A 24,599-nucleotide genomic window follows, 5' to 3' on the forward strand; every position below is an offset into this window, starting at 1 on the left:
GACCACGCGGCGAGATTCCATGCCCTGCCCCCCATTCCTTACCATATATAAACTGTAATCCGTCCCTAATAAACGGAGGCGTTGACAAATCTGCTTGGCCTCCTTCTTCTGTCTTAGCTCATTCCCTTCCAGGTAGCGCCCCTCCGAGACCCTGGAATAACCGATTGCAGGGTGGGTTACAAACCCCTAGACTGAGTAACCCTCTCAAACGCAATCGACAATAGGACATCTGAAAAGGAATTGTAGTCAAGAATTCCTAGGAATAATGCCTCCTCTGGGAATGGCAAGAACAGGCCATCTCAGCCTTCTGGAATATGTAGGAGGTATGGCAAAGGTCAACATTGGATCAATGAATGCAGATCAACAAAAGAGAGACAAGGCAACCCAATACCATCAGGAAACTCCTTGGGGAGCCTCTCACAGGCCTCCATGTCAAATATGGTCCAGCCATCCCCAGTTACTGTGGATAACACGTCTCACCAGGAAAATTAAAAAATTCAGTGCTTACTGTAAAAATATTGTTCTGGATGACTGAATAGACATGGAGGATGAATCAAAAACTCCAGTAGAAAGTAGGAAACGTATATTTTGGCAGACTTTTGTAAGTGATACAGACCAAATCTAAGAGTGCGTATAAATAACAAGGTAACTGAGGGATTACTAGACATGGGTGTAGACATGACTATCATTACTCCAGAATCCTGGCTTCCAAAATGGCATATTCACAAGGCAGCTGTTCAATTCCTAGGACCTGGAACCCTACCTCAAGTGAAACAAAGCACGAGATGGGTTGAATACATAGGGCCCCAAGGACAGAAAGGAAGGCTGAGGCCATGTGTAGCTAATATTGCTATGAATATGGGGTCATGACCTATTGCAGCAATGGAATACCCAGATTAACATTCCTGAAGTCCCAAAAACTCATGTTTCTGCGAAGGATATTATAAGGTATTTTAAACAAAGGTCACCAGCCATTCAGGCTGTACAAGAACACAAAGCAACTAGCAAACCTTTAGAGGTACCAATGGCCCTATCCTTAAAATGGTTAACCGAGAAATCAATATGGGTTAAACAATGGCCTTTAACTTAAGAGAAGCTGCAGGTTTTAGAACAGCTGATACAGGAGCAACTAGATGCTCACCATATGCTCACACCATAAACAAAAACAATAAAACAATCCCAAATGAGTTCAAGGCCAGCCTGGTACATGAGACCTTGTCTCAAAAGTCAGAACATAATAAAACCATAAGAAGTCAGCTCTACAACCTTGGAATAGACAAATATTTTTAAGTAGCATAACAAATCAATACATAAGTAAAAGCTTGAGAATCTGGATCCATAAAAACTAAGAGCAAACACTAAAAACCAACCAAACAAAACCCCACATCATTAAGAGGTGAAAAAGACAAGACACATAATGGGAAAAGACATTTACCATGAAAAATGGGCAACACTGGGGGATGGTTTGATGAATCATCAGTGCAGAGCATTGGCTATGCCTGCAGAGGACCCAGGGTCTGTTCCCAGCACCCATCAGACAGCTCACAACCATCTGTAACTTCAGTTCCAGGGGTCCAATGACCTCTGAGGGCACTACACGTGTATACGTATGCTCCAGTACCGCACACATACACACACATAAAAGGAAAAGACTTTAATGAGCCTCATAAAAAAACTAGTAATATTCTATAAATCCTACATTAACATTCACTGAACAAAACATCTTCAATGAAGAAATATCAGATGTTAATAAGGAACACTTTGCTGGTGCAAGAATACAACCGTGGTCACTTTTGAAACAAATTCACCATATCTGCTAGTGTTGAAGAGCAGATTCTATATCCCCAGAAGGGATATACACACCAAACATAAGTATATACATACATATATATATATGTGTGTGTGTGTGTGTGTGTATGCACAGATAAATGTTTACAAAAGTCTAACAGTATAATAAATAGTTCAAAACTGGAGGCTGTCCTTTGTCTATAAAATACCAACTGCATGTGAAATTACAAAACATTTAACAATAAATTATCATATAACAGTAGTAAGAAATAAATTATGTACAAAGAATGAGTGAATCCCACAAACATAATATTAAGAAAAGGAAGGCGCATGACAGGGTGTACTGAAAAGGCCACTCAAGTAATAAAAAACATAAAATGACTCCATGGTCATAGAGTAGCCTGGGAGGTAACAACAGGGAGAGCTAAAGAGAAACTTCTGGATTCAGGTAATGTTCTTTTTCCTCTGGGAGAGAGTTGTAATGTTTGCTTTAGAAAAATCTACTAAACTATATACTAATGATCTGTGCTTTTTATTTCTGTGTAATTCAATAAGAAAACCATCCAAAACTCCTTAAAATCAAAAATTGCTCCTGGTTAAAGAGTTATATATTATAAATATGGATGGGAGGGGCCAATTAGGTATTACTCAAGTAATCTTTAATTCACTATAATTCTAACCTAAATCCTCTTTATGGATACTGGACAGGCTAATTATAAACCTTAGTAGAAAGAGTAAAGGAGTTTTTTTTTTTTTTTGGCAAAAAAAAAAAAAAAATTAAAAGGAGAAGCAGGCAGATTTCTGTGAGTTCAAGGCTAGCTTGATTGACAGCAAGGTCCAGGACAGCCAGGGCCCACAGAGACCCTGTTTTAAAAAATAAGCAGACAAAGGCCCAAAAATTAAAAGAAGAGCTGTGATAAGCTCTCACTTATTAGTAAAGAAACAGTCTTTGGTGTAGATACCCACCAGCCACACAATAAAGACTCATTTTAATTTTTTGTTTTTTTGAGACAGGGTTTCTCTGTAGCTTTTGGAGCCTGTCCCGGAACTAGCTCTTGTAGACCAGGCTGGCCTTGAACTCCCAGAGATCCTCCTGAACCTACCTCCTGAGTGCTGGGATTAAAGGAGTGCACCACCACCACCTGGCCAAGACTCAAATTCTTACTGCAGGACAAAGGATAGGCTCTTCAAGAAACAGTTTATTCCAATTAATTGGCTATCAGACAAAGAAACAAATTGACTCATATTTTAACACACACATATTTCTAAGTGATTCTTTTTTTAAGAATCATTTTTTTTAAAGGAGAAGATTTGTGTAATTTGGGGAGTGAGAAGTAAAGCCTTTGTCAGCGTGACATAACTCACAAAGTATAAAAACAGATGAGCGGATCAGACATCATTAATGAAGGAATCTTAAAAGGCAGTAAGTCAAACAGCAGACAATACTTATACAATGTGTAAAATACATATACAATGGGGATATAAGAAGAGCTTCTAGAAATCAATGAGAAAAAGATAACTCACTAGAAAATGGTCTCAGAATGACAATTATTCACAGAAGAAACACAAATACTGAAACACATTAATAACAGCCAGACACCAGAATGAAAACAAGATGGATTTCACTTAAACTGTCAAAAACTTAAAAAATGTATGCATCTAAATACAGTAGACTATGGGGAAGAAGCTGCTTTATTGGCAATGTTCCATGATGTCGGCACTTATACTTTCATTGAAGTTTTTTAACTAAGTGTAGAAATAAGTATGAGCCAAAGCAGTTTCTGCTGGTCCAGGTGCAAGGCTGGCACCTCCGAGGGTGTGTACCAGAGACTTCTGCGACCTGGGCAGGAGTCTGGGACCTCGGAGGGAGTAGACCAGAGCTAGAGACCTTTGCAGGACTGAGCCCAAGTCAGCTAACTCTGCAGGAGCAGGCTCAGACCAGGGATATCTACAGAAACAGGTCTGAGCCAGCCTCTGCTGGAGCAGGCCTGAGGCAGTGAACTCCTCTGGGGCAGGTACAAGGACCACTGAGGGAGTAGGGCAAAGCCAGAGACATCTGCGTGTTCATGGACCTTGGAGGAAATAGGCCTAAGCTAGAGATCTTTGTGGGACTGGGCCCAAAACAGGAATTTCTATAGGAGCAGGCCCAGGCCAGGAACATCTAAGGGAACAGACCTGAGGCAGCGAACTCCACACAAGCAGGTACAAGGGAGCAACCACCAAAGGAGCAGGCCCCAATTCAGAGACCTCTGCAGGACCAGGAGCAGGTACAGGGAGCCACTGATGAGGGAATAGGCCCGAACCAGAGACCTCTGCTGGACAGGGTATGAATTAGTGACCTCTGAGGTAGAAGACCTGAGGCAACAACATCTGCTGGAGCAGGTTCGAGCCAGCAGCCTCTGCCAGAGCAGGCCCAAGGCAGCAAAGAGCCCAAAGCAGAAAGAGCCCCAAGAAGGCAATCTCCATAGGAGCAGGCCTAAACGAACCCTGTTATTGCAGAGCAAACCCCGAGAGCACCGAGCAACCTCCAAGAACACGGAGTGACCAGTGAGTGGGTTGACTGGAAATGTGGCCCTGACTGCACCATGAGGAGCAACCACCTGAGACTTGGATCCACTGGCACCTGGAAGGTTGATCACCAGAGTCTCAGACAGCCCCAACTACACCAATCAGAGGAAAAGATGGGTAGACAAGGTAAGAACACATGCAATACCACAAAGAGCAAATGACACCAGTAAAAACTAGTGACCCTACAAAAGCAAGACTTGAACAACCAAATATAGATGAAGCAGAAGAAAATGACCTAAAAATAACTTTATGAGAATGTTTGATGCCCTTAAAGAGGAAATGAGAAACTCCCTTAAAGAAATAAAGAAAAAGACAAACAAAAAATCGGAAAACACCAAGCAATCCCTTAAAGAAAACCAAGAAAAAGCAATAAAGTGTATGAAAGAAACTAGTCAAGACATGAAAACTGAAATAGAGAAAAGAAAGAAAACACAAGCCAATGGAATTACAAAAAAAGAAATCATGAGAAAATGATCGGGAACCACAAATGCAAGTATAAACAGCAGACTACAAGAGATGGGAGAGAGAATCTCAAGTGCAGAAGATACAAGAGAGGAAACAGACTCATAAGTCAAAGAAAACATTAAAACTAACAAAAGCTTAACACAAAATATCAAGGAAATGTGGGATACCATGAAAAGATCAAACCTAAGAATAGTAGGAGTAGGACAAGGAAAAGAAATCCAACTCAAAAATAAAGAAAATATATTTAACAAAATCCCAGCCTAAAGAAAGATATACCTATTAAGATACAAGAAGCTTATAGAACACCAAATAGACTGGATTTAAAAAAAGTCTCCTGTCACATAATAATCAAAACACTAAACATACAGAATAAAGAAAAAATATTAAGAGCTGCAAAGGAAAAAGGCCAAGTAACATATAAAGGCAGACCTATCAGAATGACACCTGACTTCTCAATGGAAACATTGAAAGCCAGAAGGTCAAGGTCAGGTGTTATGCAGACATTAAGAGACCATGGATGCCAGCCCAGAATTCTATACCAAGCAAAACTGTCAATCACCACAGGACAAAACAAGACATTCTGTGACAGAAGCAGATTTCACCAATACCCAGCCACAAACCCAGCCCTACACAAAGTACTAGAAGGAAAACTCCAACCCAAGGAAGTGGGTTACATCAACAAAAACACAGACAATAGACGACCTCACAGCAGCAAATTCCAAAGAAGGGAAAAAACAAACAATAACATCACCACCAACAAAAACTGAAACAACAGGAACTAGGAATCACTGGTTATTAATATCCCTTAATATAAATGGACTCAACTATAAAAAGACATGGGCTGACAAATTTGATCCAAAAAGAGAATCCATTCTTCTGATGCACACAAGGAAAACATCTCAATTTCAAAGACAGACATGGCCTCAGAGTAAAGGGTTGGGCAAATTTTTTCCAATCAAATGGACCTAAGAAGCAAGCTGGTATAGCTATCCTAACATCTAACAAAATAAACTTCAAACTAAAATCAATCAAAAGAGACAAAAATGAACATTTCATATTAGTCACAGGAAAAATCCATCATTAGGAAATCTCAATACTGAACCTCTATGCCCCCAATACAAGGGGATCCTTATATGTAAAAGGAACACTACTGAAGCTTAAATCGCACATTAAACCCCACACACTAATAGTGGGAGACTTCAACACCCCACTCTTACTATTGGACAGGTCTGCCAGACAGAAAATTAACAGAGAAACAAGGGAACTAATGGATGTTATAGCTCAAATGGACAATATACCTTCTTCTCAGCACCTCATGGAACCTTCTCAAAAGCTGACCACATACTCAGTAACAAAGTAAACCTCAACAGACACAAAAACTGTAATAACCCCATGTATCTTATTGGATCACCACGGCTAAAAACTAGAATTCAATAGCAACACCAATTCCAGAAATCCCACAAACACATGGAAATTAAACAATGCTCACCTGAAGCACAAATGGGTCAATGAAGAAATAACGAAAGAAATTAAAGACTTCCTAAAATTCAATGAAAATGACCACAAAATGTACCCAAATTTACGGGACACAATGAAAGCAGTGTTAAGAGGAGAGTCATAGCACCAAATGCCTACCTAAAGAAGCTGGGAAAATCCCACACTAGTCAATTAACTGAACACTTGAAAACTCTAGAATAGAAGCAAACTCACCCAGGAGGAATAGATGGCAAAAAATAATCAAATTGAGAGACAAAGAAAACAATACAAAGAATCAATGAGACAAAGTGTTGGTTCTTCGAGAAAATCAGCAAAATTGACAAACCCAAATGAGATAAAAGTGTTGGTTCTTCGAGAAAATAAACAAAATTGACAAACCTTTATCCAAACTAACCAAAAGGCAGAGAGAGAATATCCAGATTAGCAAACTCAGAAATGAAAAGGGGGGCATAATGACAGACATGGAGGCCATCTGGAGGATCATTAGGTTATATTTTGAAAACCTGTACTCCACAAAATTGGAAAACTTAAAGGAAATGGACAACTTTCTGAATAAATATCACTTACCAAAATTAAATCAAGACCAGATAAGCAAATTAAACAGACCTATAACTGCTGAAGAAATAGAAACAGTCATCAAAAGTCTCCCAACCAAAAAAAGCCCAGGACCACATGGTTTTAGCTCAGAATTCTACAAAACTTTCAAAGAAGAACTACTACCAACACTCCTCAAGTTATTCACATAATAGAAACAGAAGGAACATTGCCAAACTCTTTTTATGAGGCTTCAATTACCCTGATAGCCAAATCACAGAAAGACATTACTAAGAAAGAGAATTACAGACCAATCTCACTCATGAACATTGATGCAAAAATACTAAATAAAATGCTGGCAAATTGAATCCAAGAACACATCAGAACCATCATCCACCATGATCAAATCGGCTTCATCCCAGAGATGCAGGGATGGTTCAACATATGAAAATCTGTCAATGTAATCTTTTGACAAAGAAGCAAAAAATATAAAATGGAAACAAGAAAGCATATTCAGCAAATGGTACTGGCATAATTAACTGGATATCAACATGTAGAAGAATCAAAATAGACCTGTATCTATCACCATGCACAAAACTCAAGTCCAAATGGATCAAAGACCTCAACATAAAACCAACCACAGTGCACCTCATAGAAGAGAAAGTGGGAAGTACACTTGAATAAACTGGCACAGGAGACCACTTCCTAAATAAAACTCCAGCAGCACAGACACTGAGAGAAACAATTAATAAATGGGACTTCCTGATACTGAAAACCTTCTGTAAAGCAAGGGGCATGGTCCACAAGACAACACAGCAGCCTACTTATAAGGAGGGGAAAATATCTTCACCAACTCCATATCAGACAAGATATGTGTACAGGAGGACTGATCTCCCAAATATACAAAGAACTCAAGAAATTGCTCATTAAAAGAACAAATAATCCAATGAAAAAATCGATTACAGATCTAAACAGAGAACTCTCAACAGAGGAGTCTACAATGGCTGAAAGACACTTAAGGAAATATTCAACATCCTTAGTCATCAGAGAAATACAAATCAAAACAACTCTGAGATTCCATCTTACACCTGTAAGAATGGCCAAGATCACCAACACTGATGACAACTTATGTGGGGTAAAGGAAACACTTCTGCATTGCTGGTGGGAATGCTAGGTCTTTTTAATGCTTCACTTTCAGTCACGCGTGTGTGGGGTGGGGTATATGGACAGGTGCTGTCAGATGCTAGAGGAGCCTGATCCTCTGAACATGAGCCACCTGACATGGATGCTTGGAACCACCTTAGGTCCTCTGGAAGAACATTATTCTCTTAACTATTGAGCTATCTTTAACTCCTAATACTTTTTATTAGATAATTTTAGTAACCCAACCAAGATGCCTGAGATTATGCACCAAGGAATCATTTCTATTTTGTTCAAAGAATGATGCCAAGCATCCTAAATGTAATAAATAATGCATGGAGAATCTATCTAACAGCATTTTTCTGAAAATAAGGAAACTAGGACCTGACATGTTTAAGAAAAAAAAAGGAATCTTTTTTTGGGAAAGGGTTTCTCTGTGTGACAGTCCTGTCTGTCCCACTTCATGCTTTGTAGACCAGGCTGGCCTTGAACTCACAGAGACCTGCCTACTTCTGCCTCTCAAGTGCTGGGATTAAAGGCGTATGCAACCATGCCAAGTTTTAAAGTATTTTTTAATGTGTGTGAGTGTTTTTACCTACATGTATGTTTGTGTATCATATAGGCACCTGGTGCCTGCAGAGACCAGAAGGGGTGTCAGGTCACTGGGACTTGAGACAAATGTAGTTGAGTTCTGTGGGTGCTAGGAAACAAACCTAGATCCTTTGGCGGCATGCTGTTAACTTCTGGAACATTTCTCCAGCTTGCCTCTATGTATTTAGATCAGTATAACCCGTATTTATTTAAAAAACATCAAGTTCCTTTGTGGAGTAAAGAGAAAGGGCTACCAGAGGTTTCAATACAGACACCACATGACCTGGTGTTCACACACGTGATCCCAATATATAAAAGGTGGATTCTAGAGGGTCAGTTGTTCAAGTCTACCTGCTATGTAACAAACCTGAGGGCAGCCTAGGCTACATATCACCTCAAGAGGACGTGTAGAAAGCTCACATGTAACTGTGGTGCTGGAGGACAGAGGCAAAGGGATTCTGAGGGCTCAGAGGTAGGCGATTGAGCTAAAATGTTGAGCTCCTGGTTTAGATCCTGTCTCAAAGTTATATTGACAATCACTTGACTTTGACCATAGGCGTCCTCTCTCTCTCTGCAAATCTTCCACAGTACGTAAAGAAATAAATAAAACAGCAGACAGCTGATTTTCAGCTGTGGAGCATTCTGCTCCATAAGCAGGCCTAGGACTACAGAAAGCCCAAGAATTAACTGGCTGCAGACCCATTATTAAAGAACTGTATAACCTTACAAGGTTGTGTAAACAGCTGTATACATGAATACTTCCTCTTCCAGGACTGTCCCCTCCACCTCGTACACACTGTCAACATTCCATGGCTACTGCAGTCTATCAGGCCAACAATTTGATTCCCCTCTCCTGAACTGTGCCTGCTTTTTAAATTGGTAGAGTTACAAAAACAGTTATTTTTGCAGAACGTAATTTATTAGCTAAAAATTGGTCATCATGCCCAAATACAGAAAAGACAGTATGACTAAACAGGTTCTTAGTATAGATATTATTGACACACATGGGCTGAGTTTATTGGATTGCTCATTTCTGTGAAATTTAGGCTGTATCAATGAATATAAAAAACAGAAAATCTCACTACATTAGATGCAAACGTTATACACACAATGGAACCAATCACTGGGACACAAAACTAGAGTTTTATTTAAAGCACAAGTACACGGATAGTTGTGAAGCAAAAACAGTGAGCTGATAAAGATGAAACATCTTAGTGTAAAAGAGTGAGCAGCGAAACAAAAATGAAAACAATACCATATACTCTTAGTCACAGTTCTATATTACAAACATCGACAGGCAGGACCATCTGACACAGTAACACAGCATCTGCATCTCACATTTTAATCCACCCTTCTCTGCTCCTTTTCCATTAACATTGTAGTTATTTTTTAAAGTTTTAAAATATGACTTGAGTGAGGCAGACACACACGTGCTTTTTTCCACATCAATCATATATATGGCTAGAAAGCACAGAGAGATGACAATTTACCAACTTGGGTAACTAAATGCATCCCAGAAGGACAACACAGCCCTCTGGTTTCATGACCCGCCCCCCAGCATTAATTGTGGTCATAGCATTGCCAAGCAGATGCCTTGTCTTAAACAATAGGGACTAAAATGACAAATCTGTCTTTTTATTCTCCAAGTTCTCAGTGATGAAAGAAACGGAAGTGGAAACACACATCTATGACTTAAAACAAAACAAAGGACCTCACTTAAGTTGAACATAGCCTCCAGTCCACTAAGCCTCACCAGTTCTGGTAAAACCAAGTATGGCCACTCATTCTCTTCAGTAGACTCTAGGCTGATTGGATTTTAGTTAAATGTTTGCATTACTGTACAGAAGAGGAAAATGGTCACTTACCATGAGGCTGATCTGGCAACTATATGTTCAACTTTAGCAATGAGTATATTCACAATTATGGGAAAACCGGAAATTATAAATTAAAAACCTACCAAGTATATATACTATTTGTTCAAAAAGTTGTTCTAGACATAAAGGCCTTGGACAGAGCAAGAGATTCAAAACAGAAGATCCAAGGGTAGAAAATAAATCTGAGAGCAGGAGTCAAGCACATGCCCACTGTTAACTTAGAGACATTATCGTGTCTGAAATCTCCCAACACAGAAAACAAGAAACGCTCCGGTGTAGCTCTGGGGCTGGATAACAGCAGTGCTGCTCCACACCACGCAGGACTCAGCTTCTTTTTATCGCTCCATCACCTCATGGGGGAGAAGACATTTAAAGCATTATTCTGGCAGGAGTGCTCACAGTTAAATCTGCCTTTCTTTGCCCTAAGCTAATGGTTCTCCACTTTCCTAATGTTGTGACCCTCAGTGCAAAATTATTTTTATTGCTACTTGATAACTGTAATTTTGCTACTGAAATGAATAAAAATGTAAATATCTGATATGCATGGTATCTGATATGCAACCCCTGTAAGAGGGTCACTCAAACCCCTCAAAGGGGTTATGACCCACAGGTTAAGAGCCACTGCTCTAAGCAAAGAAGTGACAGGAGCCTTGAGGAATTAGTTTTAATAATGTTGGAATTAAATCAGCACCAATGTGTCCAAATCTGTTGAAGCAGCACTCTTCCTATCATCAGAGTGCGCGTAGAACTGCTGGGGCAGGTAGGAACTCCTAGGAACTGAACCGGACAGACACATATGAAAGACCTGATGGACATACCAAATATACTCCACAGACATAAGAAATATTAGATATAAAAGTTGATATTAGAAACTATATTAAATCATTAATTATTCTTTTTTTAAATTCATTTTTTACTATTTTTAATTATGTGTTATGTGCAGGTGTTTTGGCCAGGAGGTAGAATTACAGATATCCAATGTAGTAGTTGGGAATTGAACTCGGGTCCTTTGGAGGAAAAGTATATGCTCTTAATCACTGAGTCATCTCTCCAACTCTGAAATTACTAGTTATTCTTATAGATGCAATTCTAATAGCAAGCCACGCTGACCAGCTACATAACTTGTGTGCCTCACAGGCTTTTGCTGCTACACCATTCAACCTAAAACATCTACATCAGGAGACGGTGTTGCTCAACTGTCAGTCTACTGGCCTCTATTTTGTCTGCAAAAACGCTCAAGTCTAAAAGAAACAGAAAATTCTCCGTGACAGAGTGTTTAAAAACGTAACAAAACAGAATTCTTGCTTTCTGTTTTTGAAGGTGCGTGGAAGGAAAGCTCTCTAGACTGGAATGAGACACATAAAATAATAGTTTGGCACTGTATGACAACTGCATTTCCTTCTGTAGAGGCACTAAGTGCTGGCTCAGAAGAAGCACTTACTTTCTCAAGTCACACACACGTGGGCGGCACAGCCTAACCATAGGAAGCGACAGCAGTGTCGGGTAATGACTCCACAGCAATGTCAGAAACACCACGAATGACCATCTAGAACAACATGCAAACCTCCGAAGTCACTCAATTATCTCACAATGCATAGAAATTGTAATGGGTTTTGGCAATTTTTTTTATAACAAACGCTTTATAAAGTAAAAGTTTTATAGTTTAAATGCTATTTTAAAAGTGTAACATAATAATTGGTATAAAAGTTCAGTTAGATAAATTTAATTGGGCTGGGCTAGTACTAGACATCCAATATAAATAATCAATTATAATTAATAGTAAAGTATTGTAGGTATGTGAGTTATAAAATGTAACAACACAGAGAATCAGCAGCCACTAAAACACTGTATGCACAATAACTGTTAGGGTTCTACATCACTGATGCCTTCCTAATTCTACCTACCACAAACGAGTAAACTTCTTCAAAGTTCCCACTGAAATAAATGCAAAATGGTAAAAATGCTAATTCCAGTGTCATACCAAGACAGACATTTCATAAAAAGACAAGTAATTACACTGCACTCTTAAAAAAACCCTTAAAATTTGACATTGTCTCCACTGATTCTGATAAATATAATTTGCAAATTATGTCTGTGAAATTTCTTATGCTTAGCTTCCTTTTCAGAAGAAAAGTCAAGATAATGTAAGAAACCCATTTTGTATTTCTAACCTCCCTGCTACTAGTATAGGCTACTACTTTACCTTTCTTTTATTTTTTATTTATTTATTTTTTTGTGTTTTTATTGGGGTTAATCATGGGTAAAAACTGTCACCTTAAAGGTATGCCCCTCCCACCAAGCATGTCCATTTTAATCCTCTTGGATGCTTTCTGAGACTTTTTCTTTTTCTTTGTGGTCTTTGTAGAGCTAGCAGTGGCTTCAGGTTCTTCAGAACCTAGCCCTTTTTTTTTTAAACCACTAAATAAATTCACTTAAGAAAATCTTAATTATGTTGATAAAACTTCAATCCTTTGACTAAAGGTATGTTTCATAGTACAAACTGTATCTCAAACCAGTAGCATGGTTGTAAAGTTGGATTTGAAGGAGAACGCCCACGAAAACAATTCCCTTTGGTCCATGGTCTGCAACTGGAGTCCAATACTTATAGATTTGGGTTAGTTTGCCTCCCCACTTATAGTTGAAAACTAAATATAAATGGGACAAGCTGAGTGATATCTCTTAGGACAACAAATCACAGAGAAGGCTCAGTGATTAAGAGCTGTCTGTAAGTTCAGTTCTAGGGGACACGACATCCTCACACAGATATACGAAACACCAATGCACAGAAAATAAAAATAATTAAAAAAAATTCTCCAAGAAGTGGGATACACTCTGCAGCAAACTGGAATATTCAAGACTTCAGTAACTGCAGGAGTACGAAGTGTGAAAGGCAATGTGGAACAGGTCAGCACGGAGATTTGAGGGCGCTGGGCTCTCAAAAGTAGAACTTTTATTACAGCGTCTTTACATTTTCTTTGAGAAGAGGAAGAATTTTATACATCTTTATAGACTTCCCACCAACTTGATATTCAATAAATATTTGCCTATGTAGCCATAAATTTTGATCTCAGTAGATTCACTGATATTATGGCTCTGGATGTTAGTTAATGCCAGAGTTTGCAGTAATAAAAACCTAACTAAAAAAACTAGAGACTTAGTCTACACCAGAAAAAATGCAGGCAATATATTGTAGTTCAGGTAATACTTTAATTTAGGGAAATAAACTCTGTACAGTGCTGCTTTCCTGCACTCCGGATGTGGAGGGACGAGGGTTAGGATAGGCTATGTGGTGAAGCCCTGTAGTAAACAGAACACAATACAATAACTTAAGAGAAAATGAATGAACAGGAAAATTTTAAGATAAATATTTAATAGTGGATGAAACATTCATATTAGCCATAGTAAGCACGATAAATGTTGGTGTGCACCTCTGCCACAGAGTGGAGTAAGTTTTCTAAGTTAAAATTCCAAGTAATAAAAATGACATCCGGCAGTGGTGTGTCCTCAGTATTGTTTAGATAAAAATACAAAATTTAGAGGTAGTCATGAACTTTTTATAACTTAATTAAAGAAGCTCTAAATTGACTATGCTTCTTCTAATAAGCCATTTTTCGAAAAGTTGTTTTAATCTAAATATCACAGTATTCCTATCTGGTTAGTTATCGCAGCAAAACATAAGTAAATAAAAGTAATTCACATTATTGATGTAATTGTCTTGATGAGAAGGTAGCACTTAAGACTAGGCAGGGCAGATGCTCGTGTCAGTACTCCAGAACACCAGCAGGGATGCAGAATTCCCTAGTTCTATCCTCTCAGTTCAGTGCAGTGGCAAGCTTTTCTTTTCTTTTCTCAAAATCAACTCTGTTTCCAACATGACTGAGGACCTAAAAATTATGATGATAAAAAAATGACAGGTATGCCACATAAAAACAAACAACCTTTAAAAAAGTTCCTTTAGGCTGGGTCTGCCTCCAAGAGTGGGGAGGGTTTGCAGAGGCACTGGGAGAAAGCAGCTGTGTGTTTAAACAGAGGCAATGGGGATGTGGGTTAGAGGACAGTGTGCAACCATAAAACATCCCAGCATTCCTTTAAACTAGATAGAGAGCCATTGGCAATAGAAAGATGCTGTTCCCATTTCTAGCTCCAACCATCCAAACCAACAACTAGCTCATACAAAAAGCCTGCGGTGAGAAGACAGACTCTTTCTTCATCTAACTGACTTATTATTTCACCATAAAATGAGGATAACTTGATTTTCTTTTTAAGGTTGCTGAGAGGATTTAGATAATACTTGTTTAGAAATATATACATCTTTTCTTAACAATGCTTCTCTCAGAAGGACAAGCTCATGATGTTCCTTCTACCCACCAACGCCCCGGCAGACGGGCCACTTCTACACTACAGATCACAGCCTAGAAGAAAGGCCTATGTGCCTCTTATGTATTAATGCAAAGAGCTACCTAGCCATGGGAAAGCTTGGCTCCCTGATAAAAATGTTTCTCCTTTTGTATCAGACGATAATAAAATACGGCCTACCTTCCAAGTTAATGTGAGTTATAAGGTTGGATTGAAGAATAAACCCCTCCCCAACAGGGTGCTCGGTTGTGACAAAGCAATGATGGTTTTTAGAGTTCTTAGTTATTACTGTTTGCACAGGATGGGAAGGAACCCAACTCAGTCATATTGTGGCTCAAATGTCTAAATTCATTTGAATTCTGAACTGTTTTAACTAACAATTTACTAGTTTTCAAGACCTGAAAACAAAGACTGGAGCAAACACCACAAAATTATTCTACCTACAGAATACCACAGATAAATACACTTCTATTAGTTGAGAAGAAACTCAAGAATGCCTTGAATTCTGCTAAGTCGGGTAACAAAATATTGTGATTGAAAATGGGTGTCGACTCCCTTAGGGAGAAGAGCTGGCTGTAATGCTGAGGAACTGGAACAGAGAACTGCAGGTTGTTGTCTCCAGCAATGCAGCCACATGGTTAGTGGGGCCTCATTTCCTACCTTCTCTTTTATGCTGATATACAATCTAACACTTGGAAATATTTTCAAAATTTTTGAAAGTTTAAAATTTCATGTATATCTGATGATCAAACTCATTTACACTGACTTAGGGAAAAAGAAACTTTTATGCAGGTCCAATCACACCACTAAAAATGACCTATGTAACTGTCTCCTCCCATCCCCCAGTATCAGACTTTGCATACATCTTGCAAAAAAAGAATGGCACCTTTAATCCTCCTTCCACCCCCCCCCAAAGAAAAAATACTTTAAGCATTGGTCTTTCCATATATTGTGGAAAGGAGGTTCAGAAGCTAAAACTCTATACTAAAAATGTATGTAAATAACTTGGTGTTGAACTTATGATACCCCTTTTCAGGATCTGCTCTGGCTCAGCAACATTTTGCGTGAGATTCATAAAGAATTTTTAAAAATTAAAAAAATAAATTCATCTATGAAGGAGATTAAAAGCAGAAGGAGGCAAGGACAAGGAGTGAGAACAGAGTCTTGAATGACTCTTGGTTTCCTTTCTGACTGTCTTTAAGAACGGAATTCTTCCTCTACTGTTGCCTGAGAACCACTATGTTTTTGCCAAGTCTGTAACAGCAATTATATGAAACCAACCACAAGCACACTTATTTGTCTCAAGCCTATAAATACTGTTAGTGATACCAAACTATTGCCATTGGCTTATCTGTAAAAAGAAAAAAATATAGATTTTGCATTTTATAAAGTTAACACTGAGGGCACGTGAAAGACGACAGAATGCAGTATACAATGATGGTTTCATGGGACACGGACACCGAAGTGAAGTGAGGTCTTGAGCAAGCCACCTGGTCAAGCTGTGTCTGAAGAAGAGTCATAAGAGGAGACAATGAAATTGCCGTTGGTGGAGTGGCCAGCCACCGATTGGGCAGCCTGCTGGCTCAAGTTGTTGCAGATGAGCACCAGCTGGTTGCTCTGGGCCTCGGACAAGGTGCTACAGCTCTGGTAGACACTGAAGTTGGTTTTCCTGCCAGGGATGTTGCCCTTCTCGCACATGGTCTTCACCATCTTGGCTAGCTTGTTCTTGCCAAGGGCCTGGCAATTGTACCAATGCAGAGCTGCCAAGTTCACAACTGGCTTGATAGACAAGTAGAAGGGGGCATCCTCATAGCGCATCGCTGGGGGCCGCCGCTGGGCATACTCCTTATAGTCCTGCACCGGGCAGGTCTGTGGGGCATGCTGGGTGGCATAAACTCGTGAGTCTGTCCCTCCTCTCTTGGTTTTGGCATTCAGATCACCGGTGTCCTGACCCATCCATTCCAAATACTCGAGTCCGGTTTCTGTGACGCGGAGCCGGATATCGCCCCATTTCAAGGTGGATCCATGGAAACCTGTGCAATGCCCAAAGGCTTTTGTATTGTTGAGCCAGACAAGGTTGAGCAGACCCTCGGGGTTATACCTGCTCAGCAGTCCCCTCTTTCGCAATATGAGCTCGTCAGCAAACGTGAGTTTCATGGACTTGTGAGGCTTGTTTCCCTTTCCTTTGCAGCGGAGCTCAATCTGCTTCTGTTTGAGGGCTTCCTGGGACCGCTTGAACTCCTTATCTCTGGTGATGCTGTAGCCATACCTGTGTTCTTTCAGGTACCGTTCCAGCCCACACTGGTAATTCGCCAAGCTGTTGGGTTCATACTCAGACCCATCCTTCTGCCTGGCATCCACGAAGAAGGAGGCAAGGTAGGCATCTAGCTCCTTGCAAGGGATGACATAGATCTCTCTGGTTTCGGAAGGGTACTTGGAGATGAGGAACTCCCGGAAATTGCGGAGCGCAGTCTGTGTGCTCCGGATGGTTTTCTCATTCTGCTCCCTGCTGAGCTCAGCTGCTCTTTCATCCTGGTCTGCAACAAACGGGGGGAGGGGGAGGGACAGAGAGGGTGTTGATGAGTTCAGACAATGCACTTGCTACTCTGAAATAAAGTTTCCTTTCATAATGAAATGGGAAAGATGGATCAATTTTGAGAGAACAGTGATATAGTATTGAAAGGGTTGTTGCACGATTGAAGCCAAATTCAGTTTCACAAATTTACTGGATAAAATATGGCCCATGACAATGAGAGAGAACTTATTTTTTAAAATGTTAAATTTGAGAAGTAGAAAAAGACTAGATCTTCTGAGTAAACTGGGAGCATGGGGACCTTGAGAGAGGGAGGGGACAGGCAGGGAGGGAAGCAGAGAAAAATGTAGGGCTTAATAAAAATATCAATAAAAAATATAAAAAATGTTAAATTGTGTTATTATTGTGGTATGCATGTGCATGTGATGTGTGTGAGTGTAGGTGCAAATCCTCCCATCTTTACACAGCTCCAGGAATTGAACCCAGGGTCTCAGGCTTGCATTGCAAACACCTTTATCCTCTGGAGCCACCTTGCTAGCCCTGAGTCCTGGCACAAAGCTTAGTGAGTGAAGGTTTGTGGAAAGGGTGAGACTGAAGGTCATCTTTTTGTTTGAGCAAAAACGTTTGAGGGGCAGAAATGTACTAATCATCCTATGTAGCATGTAAGGGGTCCTCTCCACTTCATTTGTGAAACTGGAGGTGGCACTGGTTCCACTGGCTGCAGTTATCACTCTAACACACGACTGGGAGTTTACTGAGAGAGGACTAAATACATTTGATGGTAGTTCATCTCATTCCCTTTCTATAGGAAATCAGGTCAATGCAATTGATAAGTATTCCTTATGGATAACAAAACAGTTTGTATGCAATTAAGTGATCAGAATCAATCTGGTATTTTAAAGGAAAACCAGGACTATTAAACTTCATGGTAACATGAACTTTATAACTGAGGTGAAAGAATGGGCCTATCTTGATTCAGTCTGCTTTTTTGACTTATTATTTACCTTCTGCGGGAAGGACTTGCAATATAAGCTCTTCCGCTCCAAGGGAGCAGGCCTCACACTTACTGCACGTCAGACTTTCGATGCATAGCCAAATACAGGCTACCTGTGTGTAAGCCTATGAATCTACATTTTAACTAGTATTCTATGCTCAGGATGAGACTCAAAAGCATTCCCAGGTAAACAAACTTCTAGTGGCTCCGGCCTGCAATTCTTGCTCCTTAGGAAGGTCCTCAGGAGGCAGGGGGCTCAGGTTCAAAGCCTATCTTGACTCAGATTCTATGCCTGTGTCCTAGATAGGGAAGGTCATTTTGCCCATTTAAAAAGAAGTTAAGAAACACTAAGTGGTTTCATTTCAGTAACATTTAGTTTAACCTAACATTACTAATAAAAAAATACTTGGTTTAAAAGACACCCACTCTGCATGTCAGATGTGCTCTGGACAAACCCAGAAACCCAAAACAGAATTATACAACAGAAAAGCAGCTGAGTAGGTAGGGAAACATGGAAGTTCATTTAAAATAACAAAAAATACAACTTAAGTCTCTTGGGTATAAGGCAATAATAGCATTTTGTTTATTGAAAGTATCTATATAGAAAAAAAAATTCAGATTAATTTGTATGACTGCTCAGTGGAAGCCTTTGTAATTACTATACCCAATAATGGAAAGTTCTTAATATACTGGAGTTTATTCATAAACAAACTACCTTTTAAAGAAAGCATTACCATATATTACTGTGTATCTAGCTATAAATAACCATGTTAGTTTTAAATGAGAATTCTAGGACAAATTTCCAAATTTCATTATGTACACAGGCATGGTGGAGAGATGACGTCTCCAAAATTCAAGCATACAAACAGACTTTACGCTTCAATAGTTTAACTTTCAGTTGCCTCTTTTTCAGTTGAAATTGCTTATATTAACAATAAAGACTGTCTCAGTTTCCATTAAAAACAAAGGGTTGAGTGTGACCTCTCACCCTTAACTGTTTACATGTAAGCCAGAGGCCAGCAGGGTTTAATTTGTCTGCTTATGCAAATATATAAAAGCACTCTTCAAACTTCAAAAGTTTTCCAGGAAATAAATGTTCATAGGCAACTTTGGGGAAAAGAGTTTCAGACTCTCGTTGCTCACATGGGCTCTTAGACCGAGTCTGTGTATCCTGAAACCTGAAATCCACTAGTACCTGTTTGGAGGTGTAATTTATCATCAGTGATCAAATCCTAGCACTTCTTGTTAAAAATCCTAACAGAGGAGATTTGCCATTAGAAACTATTTTAGGAGTGTGAACCAGGGGGCTACAAACTAGGATTTCCCAAGGGGCTGTCAGACAAGGGCAACTGAATCTTTAAGCTGGAATATTCTACAGAGTTAACAAAACACTCCCGATAAACTAGAGATTTAAAATTTCCTTCACTTCATTGTGCTTGCATTTGCAAGATACTCAATAACTACCATCAGAACCCACCATGAGGTACCAGCTCAACTTAGCCATACTCACTTTCAGTTTGTAAAATATTCAGTATTTGTCACTCCTTTTACAAAAATAAATTGAAATTTGATTTGAAAACCTTTGGATGTCAATTTAAAAATGAGTGATGATTTCAGGGCATGTGAGCAAAACGCCCAGGTGCACTGGCTTTTTTGTGGGACATGCAATCATCACAGGACATGGCTCTCTGACCAGTGGCCAGCTCTCCTCTCTGTCCCCAAGAACCCACTCTGGGCTGACCATCTCAGCCCATCCGCAGCCTCATCTCGTTCGCAAGGCTTTCCCTCTTTTTTTGCTGGGTCTCAAGCTTAGTTAAGAAACATGAGTTGCATCTGCTGGAAAGCAACCCTAGTGCTGCTGCATGGCCTCTGTCCTTTTCTAGCAGCTTGGAATGCACCACAGGAGGCAGCTGGAAGGGAAGATACCCTCATTCACTTTGCATGAATAAGGGCAAAGAAACAGTTTTCAAAAGCAGTACATGTAATAAGGTCTCAGCTAATAACAAAATCAAGCAAGAACAGAGAAAAATCAATAGGAAATACAAATGAACTACAAGTATCATGCATTTGTCTACAGAAAAGTTCCTTTTAAAACTTTTTATTAGGTATAACATACACAGAATATAGTTATGATGTGCACACAGTTTTGACGGAGGGTATTCACCTGTGAATCTAGTGACCATATCAGAAGGATTCCTTCTTCCATCACCCCTTATTATCAAGAAAACTGATCTCCTGACTTGAAAAAAAGTTTGGCTGGCCTATTACTATGCCCATGGATGAGTCTTGGGATTGGCTTCACCTACCGTTGTGCATTTGCAGGTGCTTCATTCTCATGGCAGTGTGGTGTTCCACTAAACACGAATCCAGCATTTCAATACACATAAACCCCAAAGGCTGAGAATGTTAACAAAGCAGAGAATGTCACCCAAAAGCATACAGACACAAATGACTTTCTTCTAATCAGAGCAAGTGTTTGGCTTTTGTATTTTTGTGTACTTGTTCACGTGTATGCAGGTGTGTGTGCAGAGGACTTGGTATAGGCCAGAGTCTTCAACTGCTCCCCACATTATACTTGTGTGTGATGCAGATGAGTGTGGGTGCACACGCAGAGGCCAGAGGACAACCACCCTAAGACAGAGCTGGCTAGCTGGTCTGCAAACGGAACTCTTCCCCTGCTTCACTGCAAAAGGACTGGGATTTTATATGAACATCACACCTAGATTTAGTTCCAGGGATTCAAATTCAGGTTTTCATTCTTACATCCTTTATCCATTCAGCCATCTCTCCAGTTCTTCCACTTAATCTCTTGAGACAGCCCCTCACTGAACTTAGAACTCACCAACTTGCTAGCCGGGCTACTCTCACCCCAGGGATCCTTTTGTCTCTGCCTCCCCAGGAATGGGATTATAAACACACAATGCTACACAGGACTTTTTATATTCATGCTGGGAATCTGAGCTCAGGCCCTCATGCTTGCATGGAAAGAACTTTGCCAACTAAGCCATATCCCCAGTCCGTAAATCAGTGGTTCCCCACCTTCCTAATGTTGTACCCCTTCAATACAGTTCCTTATGTTCTGGTGACCCCCAATCATGAAATTATTTAATTACTACTTATTAATTGTAATTTTGCTACTGTTATGAATCATGATCTAAGTATCTGATATGCAGGATATCTGATATGTGACAAGCTGAGAACCACTGGTCTAAATCAAGTATTTGAATCACATAAATAAATGATGAAAATAACATCTCCCACACCTTCCATGAGCCCAACAGGCTCCTCAATAGATATGTACTGAACCTAGCATGTAACTTAGGACCTAAGAATCGCAGTCAGTGCCGGTCCCCTCGCTTGGGGAGCAGCCTGAACCCTCAGCACTTTCTCCCTCTTTCTCTACAGCTGAGCTGGGCCACCTCACCTTCACACCAAGTGGCGCATCAGAACTAAGTGGGCTGGTCTGCAAGCATAATATACACAGCTCTTGCTTAGTGGACTTATCCTCTAGTCAGAGGACAGTAACAAATCTTCAGTACACTAGCCCAAGTGCTGTGAGGAGCCCAGCATTTTCAACCACTGTAGTCAGTTTTACAGAGCACTTCTCAGCTCCCCACAGCTCTTCATGCTCCATTATCAGTTATTCCCTCTCTTGTTAGAAGATGGCATGGAAACATACACAATTAGTGTAGTATCTTATGTTCTCATTTCATCTGAAGAGATCTATGTTAGATTTAAGTCCAGACACATTTGCTCTGCTGCTGCATCCAATTTAAAACAAGCACAAACTTAGGTATGGCACCCTTGTATGCTGTTATTAAAGCAATATATCTACAGCCACAGTCAACGATTCCTGATGTTTAGCTTCTCTTTTATTATTTTCATGTAAAACAAAGAGTATTTTGTCTCATTTTTCACTTAGAAATGTTCTACTTCTCTATAAACTAGTGAATAATAATAAGTCCATAGCTTATTCAATAAATAAGAATGTATTTTAAATTTGAAAAATAAAATATCTGGTGAGCAGATTCACATGTAGGAAGCCGAGATTGGAACCAATAATGAATACATGTTCAGGAGTACATTAAGCCCTGAGCATTTGAAGAATTTCCATGGGTAAAAGACAAAGTCTCAACAGCTGTGAAGATGACAACACAGCTAGAGGCCAGCAAACACAGAAAGCAGGTTTAACAGGCCACGTGGGCACTGTGAGTTGCTGTGTGTTTTGTACGAGTTGAGATCTTCAAGCTTAAACTTCAAGGGAGATTCATCTATCTTTAACCTATGGAGGGAGTGATCAAGCCACAGAGGAGGATAGAGCAGCATCCCTGAAGAAACTGCTTGAGCAAAAGGCAAATATAAGAAGAAAACAGTTTATGCTTTGTAGGTGGAGGCTGCTCATTCATTTCCTGGCCATCCAGACTCAAAATAATCGCACAGAAACTATATTAATTTATAATAATGTATATTAAACTATGTAATTGGCCAATAGCTTGAGTATTTCTAGCTAGCTCTTACATCTTAAATTAACCCATTCTATTATTTTATATTTTACCATAAGGCTTGTAGATTACTGGTACCGGTGAGGGCATCTTTCTTCTTTCTTCGTTGGCTACAAGTGATTTCTTATTAATAAAGAAACTGCCTAAGCCCCTTGATAGGCCAACCCTTAGGTGGGTGGAGTAAACAGAAGAGAATGCTGGGAGAAAGAAGCTGAATCAGAGAGTCACCATGGTTCTCCCACTCCAGACAGACGCAGGTTAAGACCCTCCCTGGTAAACCAGCTCATGATGCTACGCAGAATATCAGAAATGGGTTAGATTAATATGTAAGAGCTAGCCAATAAGAGGCTGGAACTAGCCGGGCCAGGCAATGTTGAAAAGAATACAGTTTCCGTGTAATTATTTCAGGCATAACCTAGCCATGCGGGCGGCCGGGTGCCAGGGATGCAGCCCCGCCGCTCCTATCTCAACAGAGTGGCTGGCACCCAACGTGCTAATGAACTCCACGTAAAACCTGAGAGGGCTTAAAAAGGAGAGAGAGAGAATTTAAGACAGCTTTTTGCTGTTTCTGGGTTGCGTGCCGCAAAGAAATTGTCCTGACTCAGCAACAGGAAAAAAATGGCTGTTTTAAAATGCCGGCTTTCTGGGCTGTGCCGCCATTGCGATCTCTGTCTGGCTCCTGTGGGAGACAGAGCTTTTAAATGGAGCATTTGGAGTAAAGCTTTACGGCTTGCTTGATGGCAATGTGGACTGCTGTGTGCCTGGAACTGTGTGTGGCTCAGGGGCACCAAATGGCTCTGAGGCAGGAATGGCTCGCTCAGGTCTGCCATGCTGAACTGTGCTGGTCTCAGGCAGGAACTACCGTAATTACTGTAAAAACAGCGCAGTTAAGGTTTAGACTGGGCAGGACACAGACAGTACCGTATTACCTGTACATGGTGCAACTTAAGTTTTTAAGACATGCTTAACATTTTAAGAAATGCTCCTGGATAATGAAAAAATTACAGATTCACAGTAAAACAGATTCAGACATAAAAGACCTTTATGGATCACATTGTTGGATGAATGAAAATAGGCTTGGGAAAGAAAGAAAAGAATATAAAAAAGTTAATGTCTTAAAAAGAAAAAGGGTAAAGTCTTTAAAGAGACAGAGTACAGAAGTACAGATAATTATAGATTAAGAAAAATAAAGAAAAATAAGCCACGTAAAAATGGAAAATTCACAGAGAGTCTGGATTATGTACATTGTGTTTTCTTTAAAATTTTTGACTGTGAAGAAGCTAAGTACAGAGAGACATTTCATTATATGGGCTACTAAGCTGAACCTGCACATATGTTCTAAAGGTATCTTGACTTCAGAATTTGGATCTAAGGTTATGATGCTTTGGTAAAGTTCTTTTGTTTTCACAGAGGATTTCTTCTATCCCGATTTGGTATGATAGACCACACCCTCCTGAAAGGTTGCTGTGAACACCCTCAAAAAATTACTTCACTCAATGCCAACTGAGATGACCCTGGAACACAGGTTATATCATAAACGACCTAATTAACGACGCCCCTATTCAACAGGAAGCAGTTTGGAGAGAAAAAACTGCGCCCATGTTCCCAAATATGGTTTATAAACGTTCTTTTACATTTAAAGGGGGATATGATATAGATATGAATAATTTGCATTGGTATGGATTTTAAGGTCAATTTTCTTATATGTATATGTATTTTTGATCTTGATTAAGGTATTGTGATTGTGTAGTTCATTT

The 24,599-nt window shown here is 39.8% G+C and overlaps 1 protein-coding gene across 6 annotated transcripts in view; it reads right to left on the reverse strand.

Annotated features, from left to right (window-relative positions):
• The window catches only part of Kiaa1958 (KIAA1958 ortholog), a 211,493-nt gene that overhangs the window by 40,237 nt on the left and 146,657 nt on the right, over positions 1–24,599 (reverse strand). For 2 of the 6 annotated variants that reach the window (XM_050132040.1, XM_050132041.1), the window contains one exon: positions 9,708–17,350. The exons of 2 other annotated variants lie outside the window; for them this stretch is intronic. In XM_050132040.1, coding sequence (XP_049987997.1) covers positions 16,308–17,350 — 1,043 coding nt within the window. In that variant the 3' untranslated portion in view covers positions 9,708–16,307. Of the gene's footprint in view, positions 1–9,707; positions 17,351–24,599 lie in introns of those variants that run through there. 2 more of the 6 variants (XR_007590043.1, XM_050132044.1) reach the window with 2 other exon arrangements.

The sequence above is a fragment of the Alexandromys fortis genome, unplaced genomic scaffold (assembly GCF_014885135.2).
Source record: "Alexandromys fortis isolate MF-2015 unplaced genomic scaffold, M_Fortis_MF-2015_v1.1 scaffold_393, whole genome shotgun sequence".
Taxonomy (NCBI): Eukaryota; Metazoa; Chordata; class Mammalia; order Rodentia; family Cricetidae; genus Alexandromys; species Alexandromys fortis.